General features: G+C 44.4%; 1 protein-coding gene and 1 long non-coding RNA gene across 2 annotated transcripts in view; both read right to left on the bottom strand.

The window, feature by feature from the left end:
- dnah12 (dynein, axonemal, heavy chain 12) overlaps nucleotides 1-9591 on the bottom strand; it is a 56842-nt gene extending 47251 nt beyond the window's left edge. The window contains exons 1-11 of the mRNA XM_035383358.1: nucleotides 8976-9591; nucleotides 8216-8418; nucleotides 6747-6837; nucleotides 5719-5745; nucleotides 5370-5559; nucleotides 4451-4517; nucleotides 3626-3784; nucleotides 2750-2945; nucleotides 1562-1750; nucleotides 923-1076; nucleotides 480-571 (exon numbers count right to left, since the gene is read on the bottom strand). Coding sequence (XP_035239249.1) covers nucleotides 480-571; nucleotides 923-1076; nucleotides 1562-1750; nucleotides 2750-2945; nucleotides 3626-3784; nucleotides 4451-4517; nucleotides 5370-5559; nucleotides 5719-5745; nucleotides 6747-6837; nucleotides 8216-8418 — 1368 coding nt within the window. The 5' untranslated portion in view covers nucleotides 8976-9591. The remainder of the gene's footprint in view (nucleotides 1-479; nucleotides 572-922; nucleotides 1077-1561; nucleotides 1751-2749; nucleotides 2946-3625; nucleotides 3785-4450; nucleotides 4518-5369; nucleotides 5560-5718; nucleotides 5746-6746; nucleotides 6838-8215; nucleotides 8419-8975) is intronic.
- Nucleotides 9592-12247: 2656 nt separating this feature from the next.
- LOC118208578 lies at nucleotides 12248-13827 on the bottom strand. The gene is made up of 2 exons (XR_004761588.1): nucleotides 13792-13827; nucleotides 12248-13164 (listed from the first exon to the last, which is right to left on the bottom strand). It is a non-coding gene; the product is annotated as an uncharacterized LOC118208578 (long non-coding RNA).
- Between the last annotated feature and the right edge of the window lie 567 nt (nucleotides 13828-14394).

The following is a 14394-nucleotide window of genomic DNA, read 5'->3' as shown; positions in this document are numbered from 1 at the left end:
TCTTTTATTTTGTTGTGTCTCCTCCTGGGTCTGATGACTGTTGCCAGGTTTGGGAGAGAGAACTCCTCAGTAAGACACATTTTTTACAACATAAGCTTGCATATATCAGAGCTGAGAAAACTACCATCTGCTTTCAGGAATTCTTAAAATCAACACCCAAGAAGGAGAGTTGCTATTAAGGCATAGTTTAGTAAATTAGATGGAATACATCATAAATCTCCACCCTGTTTTAGTGTGTTCAGTCCAGCTATAAATTTGCATTGATAGAATTACGAATTCTAAAAGTGACAGTTACATAATTCCTGGAAATAATACTGTAATCCAGATCTTGACATTTCTGTGAATGCGGCAGAGATATTGCCACCTAAAGCAGAAATCTTTATGTTCGAAAAGCAGTTGCGATCCTTCAGTGAATCTGGCCCTCAGATTCAAAATGAGCAGCAATCTGCGCAGTTCTGTGTAGTCCTGCACAGTCTCACCTCCATATATTCATCAAACGAGTGCTCCTCCTCCATGAAGGTCTTCACCCGAGTATGCGCCACGTCCTTCACCAGCCAATCATAGCTCTCCACTGCAGGACACCAACGAAGAGGAGCTGAGCTCTTTTCTCATAAAAAACTGAATACTGAGCTCAGAATACTCAGAAAGAGTACCTCGCTCAAGAAATAAGATATGAGCGCTCATATGCTAGGGCTACAGGAAGCTGGAGAATATGCTTTTAAGTTCATCTTTTATAGAAGATCATTCATCTTTATGCAAAGGTCTGCTTGAAAATAGAGAATAATAAAAACGGCAAGAAAACTTTCCCTCATGGAGATAAAATAAAATATTCTACCCTATTCTGAGCCCACAGGACGTGAGATGAGTTCTCAGATGCTAATGCTAGCAGAAGCATGTAAACCCAGTGCATGCTGGGACTCACCGTAGTTGCAGAGGTGCAGTCTGGGTCCCTCCAGGTTCCTGTGCACCGCATCCCTGAGAGACGTCTTCGCCCAGGTCAGGATGTGGTCCGCCAGTTTGGCGTCCACGAAAGACTTCTGCCCCTCAGCCAGCCAGGACTGCACCGTTTGGACATGCTAAGGGGACACGCCAGCGAGAGTCAGATCTGTGGGTCCCCGTTTGGACATGCTAAGGGGACACGCCAGCGAGAGTTAGATCTGTGGGTCCCCGTTTGGACATGCTAAGGGGACACGCCAGCGAGTGTCAGATCTGTGGGTTACCGTTTGGACATGCTAAGGGGAAACGCCAGCAAGAGTCAGATCTGTGGGTCCCCGTTTGGACATGCTAAGGGAACACGCCCTGCAGGTTTGAATCCCATTCAGGTCATTCACCTGATCACTTCTGGAAATACACAAATATGGATAATAAATGTGACAAATAACGTGAGAAAGGCATATGCCTGCATGTGGGCATCAGATAAACATGTACACAGGAAAATGTTTAGTGTTAAATGAACTCTTACTGAGTTTATATGAGTCCACTATGGTAAGAGCTGAATTAACACTGGGCATGTTACTTGTGTGAGTAATAATAACACGAACTCAGAGGCTGTGCTGGGCACCTGCATGGTGTGGGCAATCTGGGTCATGATCTCCAGCACGGCCGCCTCCAGGTCCTCAAAGGTGGGGTAGAACTCCATCCTCTCATTGTCAAAGATGAGGTCCATCCGGAAGAGGGGCAGTTCCAGAGCTCTTTCTGGCTGGAACAGACTGACGTACTCCTGCACACTGCGTGTCACCAAGTCCCTGAGCTATGGAAATACCAAACGTCACATTACATTACATTACATTACAGGCATTTAGCAGACGCTCTTATCCAGAGCGACTTACACAACTTTTACACAGCATTTTTACATTGTATCCATTTATACAGCTGGATATATACTGAAGCAATTTCAGTTAAGTACCTTGCTCAAGGGTACAACGGCAGTGTCCTACCCGGGAATCGAACCTGCGACCTCTCGGTTACAAGCCCAGTTCCTTACCCACTGTGCTATACTCCGTCTCTACATCACCAGCCAACCACACCATCACACACACAGCTAACCACACCATCACACACACAGTTAACCACACCATCACACACACAGTTAACCACACCATCACACACACAACTAACCACACCATCACACACACAGCTAACCACACCATCACACACACAACTAACCATACCATCACACACACAGCTAACCATACCATCACACACACAGCTAACCATACCATCACACACACAACTAACCACACCATCACACACACAGCTAACCATACCATCACACACACAGCTAACCATACCATAACACACACAACTAACCACACAATTACACACACAACTTACCTTCACACACAACTAACCACACCATCACACACACAACTAAGCACACCATCACACACGCACACAGCTAACCACACCATCACACACACAACTAACCACACCATCACACACACAACCAACCACACCACCACATTGTCTCATATGTAAATTAACCAGTAGATAAATCTATAAAATTTTCACCAAAGGGCTTCTTTGGGAAATACAGTGTGAAAACACACAGAGATATGTTGGCTTTAAGCTCCTCAATGTCTGATCCTGCATGAGAGAGCAGGAGTAAAACTTGTGAGCTCCTCCTTTCGCCGATTAAACAAAGCTCCAATCGAGGAAAAACTCGCTCTCCTTCCACTGATGTGTTGAGATGAGGGTGGAGACAGTAAGCTTACCTGGTTGGAGATGAGGGTGGAGGCAGTAAGCTCACCTGGTTGGAGATGAGGGTGGAGGCACAGGTGTAGAGGGAGTTCAGTTTCTCTGCCTTAACGCCTTGCTGAAGCTCCTTGCTGGTGAGGAGGTGGATGATTTTGGGAAACCAGGTGTTCATAAGCTTATCCTCCATCCTCTCACACTCCACCACCATCTTATTCCTCAGGTTCTCACATTCCACAGGACCTTTGGACCTGCACACATACAGCAGCACAGGTGTGTCCAGTACTGCCTAACGCAAGGCCAATTATACTGTCACAATAAACCAATTCCATTCATTCCAAAGGACCAGGGTTTTGTCCAGGACCAGCAGCAGCCAGTGCTCAGTGTGCATGGGGTATGGGAGTGAGTAGTGAGGTGGTGGGTATTGTAGTCATTTAGCCAGAATCAGCTGCAGGGCATGAGGGACACCTGAGGTGTGTTCAAGTTCAGCGAACAGAGGCGAATGTTCGTGGCGAACATGTTTTCTTTGAACAGTTCAATTTGAACGGCTTATCACGAACATTCCAAATTGTTTGCATTAAACATAAACAAACATGGCGAGGAGCGTGTTTGTACTCACAGCCGCTTCTGTGATCATCGATGATAAAAAAAAAAAAGCTAGCTAGCGAACAATAATAACATTGGCTATCATCAGCAATAACATTATTGAACAAAACTGATCACACTGTGGCATCTTCAATTGAAATACGCAACTGGGAACATTTCCCTCAGTCCAGCATCCATTTTTGTTCGCCGCAAACTACCTTTTCAGACCGTTCGCTTATGTTTGCAAACGTTGGCCTTGTTCGCGGAACTTGAACGCACCTCAGGAGAGCAGAAACCACATCACCACCCCGTTTCCACTCATGAGCATTTAGAAGCGCGCCCTGACCGGCAGCCGGAGAGGTCCACCAGCAGCAGGCCGCAGAATGTGCTGTGGCACAGCTCCAGGATGGTCCTCATCACGGGCTGGAGGACATGCAAATTCTCCTCCATCTTCTTGCGATTCTTGGCAAAACTGTCATGCCAAGATCTGCAGACTTCCATAACTCTGTAAAACATGGGACACGTTAGGAGCGTGAATATCATTCCTAATATGCATGCATTCAGCTAGAGTCCTGGCAAGCACAGGGCCTGGTTTAGGGCTGGGGTACAGGAGAGCGTACGGCCTGGTTTTGGGCTGAGGTACTGGCGAGCACAGGGCTTGGTTTTGGGCTGAGGTACTGGCAAGCACAGGGCCTGGTTTTGGGCTGGGGTACTGGTGAGCGTACGGCCTGGTTTTGGGCTGGGGTACAGGAGAGCACAGGGCCTGGTTTTGGGCTGGGGTACTGGTGAGCACAGGGCCTGGTTTTGGGCTGAGGTACTGGTGAGCGTACGGCCTGGTTTTGGGCTGGGGCACTGGCGAGAGTATGGCCTGGTTTTGGGCTGGGGTACTGGTGAGCACAGGGCCTGGTTTTGGGCTGAGGTACTGGTGAGCGTACGGCCTGGTTTTGGGCTGGGGCACTGGCGAGAGTATGGCCTGGTTTTGGGCTGGGGTACAGGAGAGCACAGGGCCTGGTTTTGGGCTGGGGTACAGGAGAGCACAGGGCCTGGTTTTGGGCTGGGGTACAGGCGAGCACAGGGCCTGGTTTTGGGCTGAGGTACTGGTGAGCGTACGGCCTGGCTTTGGGTGGGATACTGACGAGCGTATGGCCTGGTTTTGGGCTGGGATACTCACTGTCCAGAGAGAGAGGTATGTCTGGGGCCCGGCTCTTGGTCATGAGGGTCCCGAAGAATCATTTTCACTGGTGGAATCAGACAGAAGCACAGGTACATCAGGTTTGCATGACAACAGGATCACCTCAGCCAATGACCCTATAGTTCAGGGACCCAGTGGTCAACACTGGGGCTAATCCGCTGATAGCCACATTAAGGTTGGTTTCATAGAAGCACACATACAAAACACACATCTACAAAATTCAGGGGCACTTTTCTGGAGGGCGAGGGTGATGTGTGACTGGGTTCATGCAGACAGGTGGAGGTGATCATGCAAAAGGGTGGAGGTGATTGGGATCATGCAAACGGGTGGAGATGATTGGGATCATGCAAACAGGTGGATGTGATCATGCAGACGGGTGGAGGTGATTGGGATCACGCAGACAGGTGGAGGTGGCCACATTAAGGTTGGTTTCATAGAAGCACACATACAAAACACACATCTACAAAATTCAGGGGCACTTTTCTGGAGGGCGAGGGTGATGTGTGACTGGGTTCATGCAGACAGGTGGAGGTGATCATGCAAAAGGGTGGAGGTGATTGGGATCATGCAAACGGGTGGAGATGATTGGGATCATGCAAACAGGTGGATGTGATCATGCAGACGGGTGGAGGTGATTGGAATCACGCAGACAGGTGGAGGTGATTGGGATCACACAGACGGGTGGAGGTGATTGGGATCACGCAGACAGGTGGAGGTGATTGGGATCATGCAGACGGGTGGAGGTGATTGGGATCATGCAGACAGGAGGACATGATCATGCAGACGGAAGGAGGTGATCATGCAGACAGGTGCAGGTGATCATGCAGACGGATAGACGTGATCATGCAAATGGGTGGAGGTGATTTGGATCATGCAGACAGGTGGAGGTGATGCGCACCTGTGTGTTGGACCATGCTGCTGTGGAAGTCCTCTCTGACCTCCTGGCACAGGTTCTCCAGTAGCTCCTGCTGGCCGGACCCCTGGCGCAGGTGGAGGGGGACGCGGGTCAGGATGGAGTCCAGGCACTCCTGCTGGATGGGCACCATGGGCCTCTGCTCTACACACTGCCTCAGGAAACTGAGGTTCATCTGCAGGGAGAGGCGTCTGTCACGGTCCACTCCCCATAAAACACTCGGCCTAAAATCACGGCACGGCTCAGACTCATCTCTGAGTGTCTGAGGACATGACAGTGCTTTCAATCATAAGCAAGTTACATAAAAAGACAAAGAAAAAAGTCAGATACTTACTCTCCGTTTTCTCTCTTCACTGTTCATCTGTAAGAAAATGTAATTATTATTTTTTTTTAAGTTTGACCGCATAACTGTTCCTTACTTCATTCTCAGCCCCAGAACCTTCACACGCAAAGGTTTGATGTGTAACAGAACCCAAGCAGCCCATGGTGTGATAAAACAGGACAGCTCTTCTGTAAAAAATTCTACAAAAATGTGCAATCGACTAGTCGTGACTCAACCAGCAGCCACACCACCCTGTACCCTTCTGATACTGCTGAAGCTAAGCAGCCAGACCACCCTGTACCCTTCTGATACTGCTGAAGCTAAGCAGCTATTCCACCCTGTACTGTTCTGATCCTGCTGAAGCTAAGCAGCCAGACCACCCTGTACCCTTCTGATATTGCTGAAGCTTAGCAGCTATTCCACCCTGTACTGTTCTGATCCTGCTGAAGCTAAGCAGCCAGACCACCCTGTACCCTTCTGATATTGCTGAAGCTTAGCAGCCATACCACCCTGTATCCTTCTGATACTGCTGAAGCTAAGCAGCCATACCACCCAGTACCCTTCTGATACTGCTGAAGCTAAGCAGCCATACCACCCTGTACCCTTCTGATACTGCTGAAGCTAAGCAGCCAGACCACCCTGTACCCTTCCGATACTGCTGAAGCTAAGCAGCCATTCACCCTGTACCCTTCTGATACTGCTGAAGATAAGCAGCCAGACTACCCTGTACCCTTCGGATACTGTTAAATCTAAGAAGGGTTGGGCTTGAATTTGGAGACCTTGGACACTAAAAGTCCTGACTCACTGTGGTCATTAAAGTTTCTTTGGCACTTTGTGAAAGACTAGAGGCCTGAACCCTGGTTTCCTGGCCAAATTCCAGCTCAAAACATGCCTTACATCTGATTGGCTACACTGTGAAACCCAATCTTATTGAATTGAGAAGTCTCAACTTAAAAAAAAAAAAGAAGGAAACGTCATTACAACAACATTAAAAAGAGTAAAAAGGACAGGTGAATACTTGAATAGAAGAAGAATCTTACTGTACTAGGAAATTCCGGTTCAGGAGGTGAACGGTTTCTGTTTGACCTCGCCTCATTTTCCAGCCTACAAGCCTTCATGGCTTTATTAACCCTGAGGGGAAATCACAACACAGTTCACAGTTTTAAACTTAAACATGGTTCTGCGTTGAGGTTAAACTAAGGCGCAATCTGTGTCATAATTATACGTGAGTTGACAAGTAGCGGACTCGCTTCTTGTACTGTAATCTTTTAATTCTCAAGTCAGTTTACATTTACTTACATTTCGCCAGCTATTGCGATATGATTGCATTGGCTAACCAAGCTATCGTGGGGGCCTTTGCTGAATAGAAGCGAGCAAGGTAACTAAAAACGATTTAACGTTAGATTGCCAGTGTCAGACAGCTCACTAGCTAACTATCTGAAATTACATAAACCCCCATTCTTGTTAACCCCGTTCTTATCCAGAGCAATTTAGACAAGCGCACAACGACTAGCTCACGTTCGCCCATTTATAGTAGGTGTAATCTCAAATCACAAGCTTCGTTTGGTTACAACACTTACATCTGTAATGTTAGCTAACTTTTTAGCTCCTTCTAATGACATTTTTCCAAATTGTTTCGACTCGTACATCTTCCATATTTTGATAGTAAACATCTTTTGATTGTTGCTATAGAAACGCAAAAGCATTTCAGATACTAAAAATAACAATCTAACGATATCTACCAGTTACAATTCTATTATCTCTGTATCTAAATTACACTGCCGTTCACGATGTGCAATTGTGTTTGGGATGAGGAATCTTGCCGCATTGGATGACAGCACTTAATGTGTTTTTAGTTTATAACCGAGGTTATCCAAACACGGAGACAAGAAATTGGACTTAGCAAAACGCAGGCAGAACGACATAGGTGATTTTCTTTTAAATTCTTGGTGATTGCAGCTTAACTAGGCACCTATATCTATACAACTACACATCGGGTTGTGATTTTGTTGAATGTTAATTTATAGTGGAATATCTTGTATAGGCTATGAATATAAGGTTGCTTGACCACAGTTGTATTCAGTCGAATTTGAGTGTACACCCCCCTTTTAAAACCTGAGCGTATGTAACTTTTGCATCAGCATCAAGGAGTTACAATGAACCTCATTAGCCTAAACTGTTTGCTTGCTCTCCCAAGTACATTTCGCCCACACACGCGTTGCGAACACTGTTGCACTGGCGATGCACATACAAAATGACGTTCTTAGGTCCAGCGCTAAAACGTGTCGATTATGTGCCACTCGACACAAAACTGACTGTGAAGGCACATAACGTTCCTTAATCACGTGACTGTTTTAATTGCGCCCTCCCCGCCCCAATATAGTCAGACACACATATGCACAGTAAAAAAATTTAAAAAAAGAACACACACACACACACGCGCACTCATTTTCCTTGAGTTAAAACCATAGACTGTAAAAGGTCAAAACTGGTAGGAAGCACGGCTTACATTCTGATGTGCAGCTGTTCCTGTTGGTTTCGGCTCCGTCGGTGGACCATTCTCTTCCGCCTGGTGGCGCTCCTCTCCTGCACATCACGGGGGCCATCAGTAAAATCCGGAGGCAGGGCAGGAGGCTCAATGGGCGGCAGTAAGTTGTGCTTTCTCAGTAGATCTTTCTCTGGAGACTTGAACACTCCAGGCAGAGTCGGCATCTGAAGTGCATAGGTTATAAAATCATACAGCGAGCTGTCACTATTAATTCAATAAAGATATTTGAACAAAAGCTATTTTAAGTTATATATTATTTTGATTATAGCCAATGCCGTGGTATGTTCGGTAAGGCTAAGGATATGCATTGGTATTCCAGGCTTTAAGTTAAATTTAACGTTAACTAGCAAGTTTTAGTTTAGGTAGACTAACGGTAATAGCAATTCCAAGGTTAGGTCCATATTTTTTGAGGCAAATATTAAGTACATTTTTCTGTTAAACAAATGGTATTGTTTGATTATCAGCTTAAATAAATTTAGCTGAAACCAGCGCAGTTGTCAGCTATTCTGACTTTCAGAATTTATTCTGCTAAATTTCCTATGTAGTTTAACATGATTATGTATGGTAGACTACTGGTACAATTAAGTTACCAAGCTATGTTGCGTTAGCTGACTGACACACAGCGTTTGGATTCATTCAATTCAGGGTACACCTTTTCTCCTTTAATTAAGAATATGAAATTTCAAGTCAAAGGTCAGCTACATGACTTATAAACACTTACATCTGCAGCTTCTTTTTAATTGCCCTTTTTCCTGAGTGTATGGCGAGTCCTCTTGGACCATTCCAGCTTCTGGCAGTAAACAGTTCTGTTGCTATAGAGACGGATGAGCGACTTCCGCGTTCCAGCCTAGGTTCTAGCCATGACACACGAGGTCGTCTACGCAACATCAATGCACAACTTACTTTCTAAGCTTTTCAAACACCTTGCTTTTTAAGGCGTTTTCGTTGCGATTTCAGTCACGTTGAAAGCAAAGATGTGAAATTATGCCTGCATTCGGGTTCTTGTTGGATTCAACAGCTCATGCATCAGAGTTATTTTCATAATTACAGGCAGATTTCGTAATTACAGGGACTTCATCAACAAAAGGAGCCAAGACTATAGTCTTCAAAACGAAAATACTGAATGCCTCCCATCAAAGCTGGTTCTGAAAAAGGTATAGATGGTGGTAATTAATGAGTCGATTAAACTAGATGATGATGATTAACGTTACATGGTCTGATTAAGCTTCCTAATTCCGCAGTACAGTACTGAGGGATCTATACTCTGATCATGTAGGCTATATATATACTTCGCTTCAAGGGCCATGATTTGAGAGCATCGATATATACTGGAGACAGCTTCCGTTTTCCACAAAATCCTGTAATTAACCAGCAAAGCTACAGTTCATCAGACGACTTAAAAAACTATATATATAGAGACAGCGACGCCTATGGGCAGCACATCAGAACCAGGAAGTACTCATTTTTTTCGCTCAACAGACATGCTCAGTTGTTTCCTTGGTCACATGCCTAAATCACTTGTCCAACGAGGAGAGTGCAGGCATTGGCTAAAATAAATAATACATAAAAAAATTCTTATTTTTTGTCTGTGTGATAGGAAAAAAATATTTTACCTCAGAAAAATAAGTTATTTTTCCTCCTAATATAATCCGCGGAGTTAACATCAGTATTTGATTGGAAGTATTTTATTTTTGCTGTCAAATGAATGGAGCCCAATGAAGAAACTGGCTTTTTGCGCGAAAATTATTGATATCAGCAGGGGGCGACATTACATCTGGTGTTGAAGTTGGGAACCGAAAGCTGGCCCCTTGGTCTCGACCAGAGACTGTAAAAAATATGGACACAGCTACTGTGACGTCACCCATTTACTCTCCGTGGGTCTCTAAAACACGTTTTGAAGCTCAATGGCGGGCGCGGCCATTTTCTCGATTTGGAGCCAAAACCATAGAGTTAAGCGGTCTTGTGATTTTTACAATTTGATTGACAGTCCGGTGCGGAAAAGCCCCTCAACCTGAACGAGGCTAGCTGACTGTCTGCCGTTATGTTTTAAAATATATTATCAGATGTTTACAGAGTTTAATTTCCATCCGTGACTGTACTGTGTCATGTAATCACGTTATGTATGACATTAAAAATACAATTAGGCTATGTTCAGTTATCTTCAATTTATGTTTCTCAGCAAAACGAATATGCTTAGCTAGCATATCAGCTTGCCAGTGAGCTAGGTAGGCTGTCCGTGGTTAGCTCACGCGTTAGCAATATGAACCACAGGGGAAGAACATTGACTACACTGATGGTCAATCAATCGGAGATGTGTAGGCTACTGGTGATTTGACTAGGCAAATTTTCGTATAACTGTCTGGTAGATCTGCTGTTAACCGAGCAAGTTATCGTCGTAGGTTTTCGCCAGTCAGATAATGAGCCTGCTACTACTAGCTACTCCATCGCCGTTTGTGGTGTTCACTTGCTGGGTGACGCTAGCTGATCGATCGTTCGCAAATCACTTTCTACCGAACAAAAATTAACACTCAGCGGTGATTAACAAATCTACCAAGTATTTTAATAACTGATCTGCAGGCGTGTAAATATGACAACGCACTTTGTACGGCAAGTTTTCCACCTGGTGCATGAAGACAAAAATAATGTAGCCTACGTTGAATTTCTAATTATTATTAGGCTATTATTTTTTTCTTGTAAATCATCAAAACCAATGGAGAAAAGCCAATATACGCAAGGAGCCCCCAGAACCGATTCTGAGAACCACTGTCTTAAATGCCTAGCTTGTCGGTATCTTAAATGCTAAAAACATGTTCCTTTCTAAATGCCAAGATGGTTAATTTCGTTAAATTCTGTGTGTGTGATTTCATCGTGTGTTGTATATTCAGCAAATGAACCTTGAAACTCTTAATTCGCTTCGTGAAACTGAAAAAGTGTTTATCCCAAAATCGGGATTATAGTAGCTTTGTCACATGCGTGAAGCATGGCCCAGGTAGACATTTACGGAATGTACACGACTGACAAGCCGCCAAACACGTTTGACAGATTGAATGTTTGCCGGTTAAGGTTAGCTAGCTAGTCAAATGGCTTGGTAGCCGAAGTTGCGAACTGTTTTAGCACAGGCTACTACTGGACTACCAAATATAGCAAGCTGATTACGCTTTCTGCCAAGTAATCATTTGGTTAAGTAGGCTAAAGGAAATAGTAAAAATGACTCGGATACCGAAAAACTTAAGAGGAGGATTATTTTATGGTCGTCTAGAGCAGCTGTAAATAGCACACGCCATAATGAAATCACCACGAAATGGGATGCCTGCATTTTCAGACTTAGCACAGGCGGACCGTAGCCGGAGCCGCAATGGCAAGGCCAAGAAGCGCCACCGCCCACCCCAGTGACCATAGACTGTAGCTCCTACTGTAGCGTAGGCCTCCGCAGTAATCAGGAAGTGACGCAAGCTGTACCTCATTGGTCCAGAACAAATATTGGCACGGTGCCCAAATGACGCAATAAATCATGAAATCGACCCATGGACAGTCATAAGACCAATAAAATACACATATTGTGACTATTTGTTCTTTTGAGAAAAAATTATTGACTTTGTATTTTGACCGCATTTGTACCGTAGACTTACATGGAAACCGGATATGAAAACACCTATACTGGAGCCATCCGTAGTGGCGCTAGTGAGCAACCAGGAACTACAACACCAGGAAATGAGCTTCAAAAACGAAGTCTGGTTTTGGCCGCTTGGTCTCGACAGCACAGGCAGGGGAAGCAGGGAGCTAGGCTAGCATTCAGGTTCGAATGGGAATCAGTGGTCATATCCAAATCAGCTAATTTGCCTACTATTGTGTATACTATACATGTCGCATACAACTTGAATACTCATTAGTAGGTAAGCAAGCCGATTCAGTCACGGTCAATGTGAATTTTCCAACCTTGTCACAAGTGAGCTATTTCACTCGTGGCAAAACAAGTGATATTTAAACAGAATGTAATGCCAAGGATTTAATTTTATTTGTATAGCACTTTTTACTGCGGGACTATCACAGATATACTTTACAGTGAAAATACTAATGAAAATTGGACAAAAAGCCTGACCTGAACCCCTAAAAAGCAAGCAATTGGTTTTTTTTTTTTTTAAACTCTCTATTAAGGCAGAATAACACTCAAATGGTGGTGAAAAAACCCCCTAATGGAAATAAATTTCAGGATGAAGAGGGGAAGCCCATCCTCTACTGGCCAGCCCTGTGCAATAGTTACGATATAAAGAATGTTAACAGAAATGACGGATCTATCAGAGCAAGCAATATATTTGGTTGGGCAGGTTACAGTGAGAGGCAGTTTAACCAACTGGTAAAACAGTAAGTCCAAGCAGAGGTGTATAGTACAGTTCAGAGGGATGGGGTGATGCATCTGGGCCTCCAGGTGGTGTTGGGTTTGAACAAGGAGAAGGACGAAGCTGGTGCACTCTGCACAAGGCAGAAGGGACAAGCCCCAGAAGCCCCAGGGAGTAAAACAGAAGAGAAGGCACTATGTATTTAGGAGATCAACTGTAGCCCAAACATGCAAAGGGGGATTATTCCATAAAACAAGTTCTGTAAGAGAAGGCTAAGCCTCCCATTGTAAGATATTCTGGAGCCAAACCATTTAAGGCCTTAGAATCTTATAGCCAATTATAAATTTAACAGGCAACCACTGAAGAGATTTGAGCACCGAACTGATGTGTGCAAATTTCTTAAGTAACCTAGTGGCCACATTCTGTGCAATTTGGAGGATTTTTGCAACCAGACAATCGAGTATTACAATAATCCAGCCTTGAGGTCACGAAGGCATGAACCAGTTCTTCAGCATCCAGCAGGGACATTATTTTCATCAATTTAGTTTTGTTCCTCCAGTGAAAGATATGGGCCTGAAAGGAGAGTCATGCCAAGGGTTTTAACGACTGCATTGACTGGAACAGAAGGAAAAGTTATTCACCAATTTATTAATAAATGACAGCTTGTTTCTTCATGAAAAATAAAATATTGCTTTAAGATTTAAAATTCAATAAAGAGGCTTCATCACCGGGGGTCTGGTGAGAATGGGGGCCAAATTCCACCATGGATGCATAATATGAAGAGAACACAAGCGCCAGATCTCCAGTTCACCATCTGACTTATTCTGGGCCCCAGGAAACTTCAAAACTTCAAAGGGCTCAGCCAGAGCAGCCAAGAGATAAGAGCAGGAACTGGGGGTAGCTATGAGAGCCGTGTGTGTGTGTGTGTGTGTCTCAACAGTGGTGGCCTGGGAAACCTCACACTGACAAACCTCATACTCTTAGGATTCTAGCGTAGCTCACAAACATTTCAGTAATAGACAAAGCAATCACACCCAAAAAGATCTCAAGCCGAGTGGTAGCTAGCATGACAGCTATCTTGCAAACACACTCCATGTCTGTTAGTGCCAATTTGTGCGCAATTATAAAAACAGAATATGCATGCAATGACAGAAAACAATTTAATGAATTCCCAGACAAAATAATGCGGTGGTTACAAACCCTGTTCCTGAAGATCTGCAGTTCTGCAGGTTATCATTCCAACCCTAACAAAGGACACCTCACTCAACAGCTAGACATCTTTCTGAGCTGCTAATTAGCGGAGTCAGGTGCGCTAAATTAGGGTTAAAATGAAAACCTACAGGAAAGTAGCTCTCCAGGAACAGGGTTGATTACCACTGTAATAATGCATGTGCTAGTTAGCATCAAAATAAAGTGCCTGACAGGTAGAAAGTGTCAATGATGCACGTCAAGTGAGGCCACTTGTTCACACGAAGGCGGGAGAATATTGAAGCGTCAAAGTGAATGAGTTTCTCCTCATCCATATATTTGCCGTTTAAAGCGCTGACGTCACCAGCTGGCACATGCAAAGGAAGACGGGACTACTGTAGCTTCACAGACAAACTTATTATTTTTCAGGATCTATGCAGACCTTTGTCTATTTAATTAAAAAACTGACTTGTGTTTCTCAAGAGAATTTAGAACGATCAAACAAGTGAAAACACAAACATACATACACACTGCAATACAAGTTTGAAATAAAATTAATTACCTTTTTCCTTCTGCGTTGATGCTCCAACTCGTCAATGCCGGGATGCCATATAC

This window comes from Anguilla anguilla, chromosome 11 (assembly GCF_013347855.1).
Source record: "Anguilla anguilla isolate fAngAng1 chromosome 11, fAngAng1.pri, whole genome shotgun sequence".
NCBI lineage: Eukaryota > Metazoa > Chordata > Actinopteri > Anguilliformes > Anguillidae > Anguilla > Anguilla anguilla.
The sequence above is the reverse complement of the archived record's forward strand: the minus strand, read 5'-3'. Positions and strand labels throughout refer to the sequence as shown.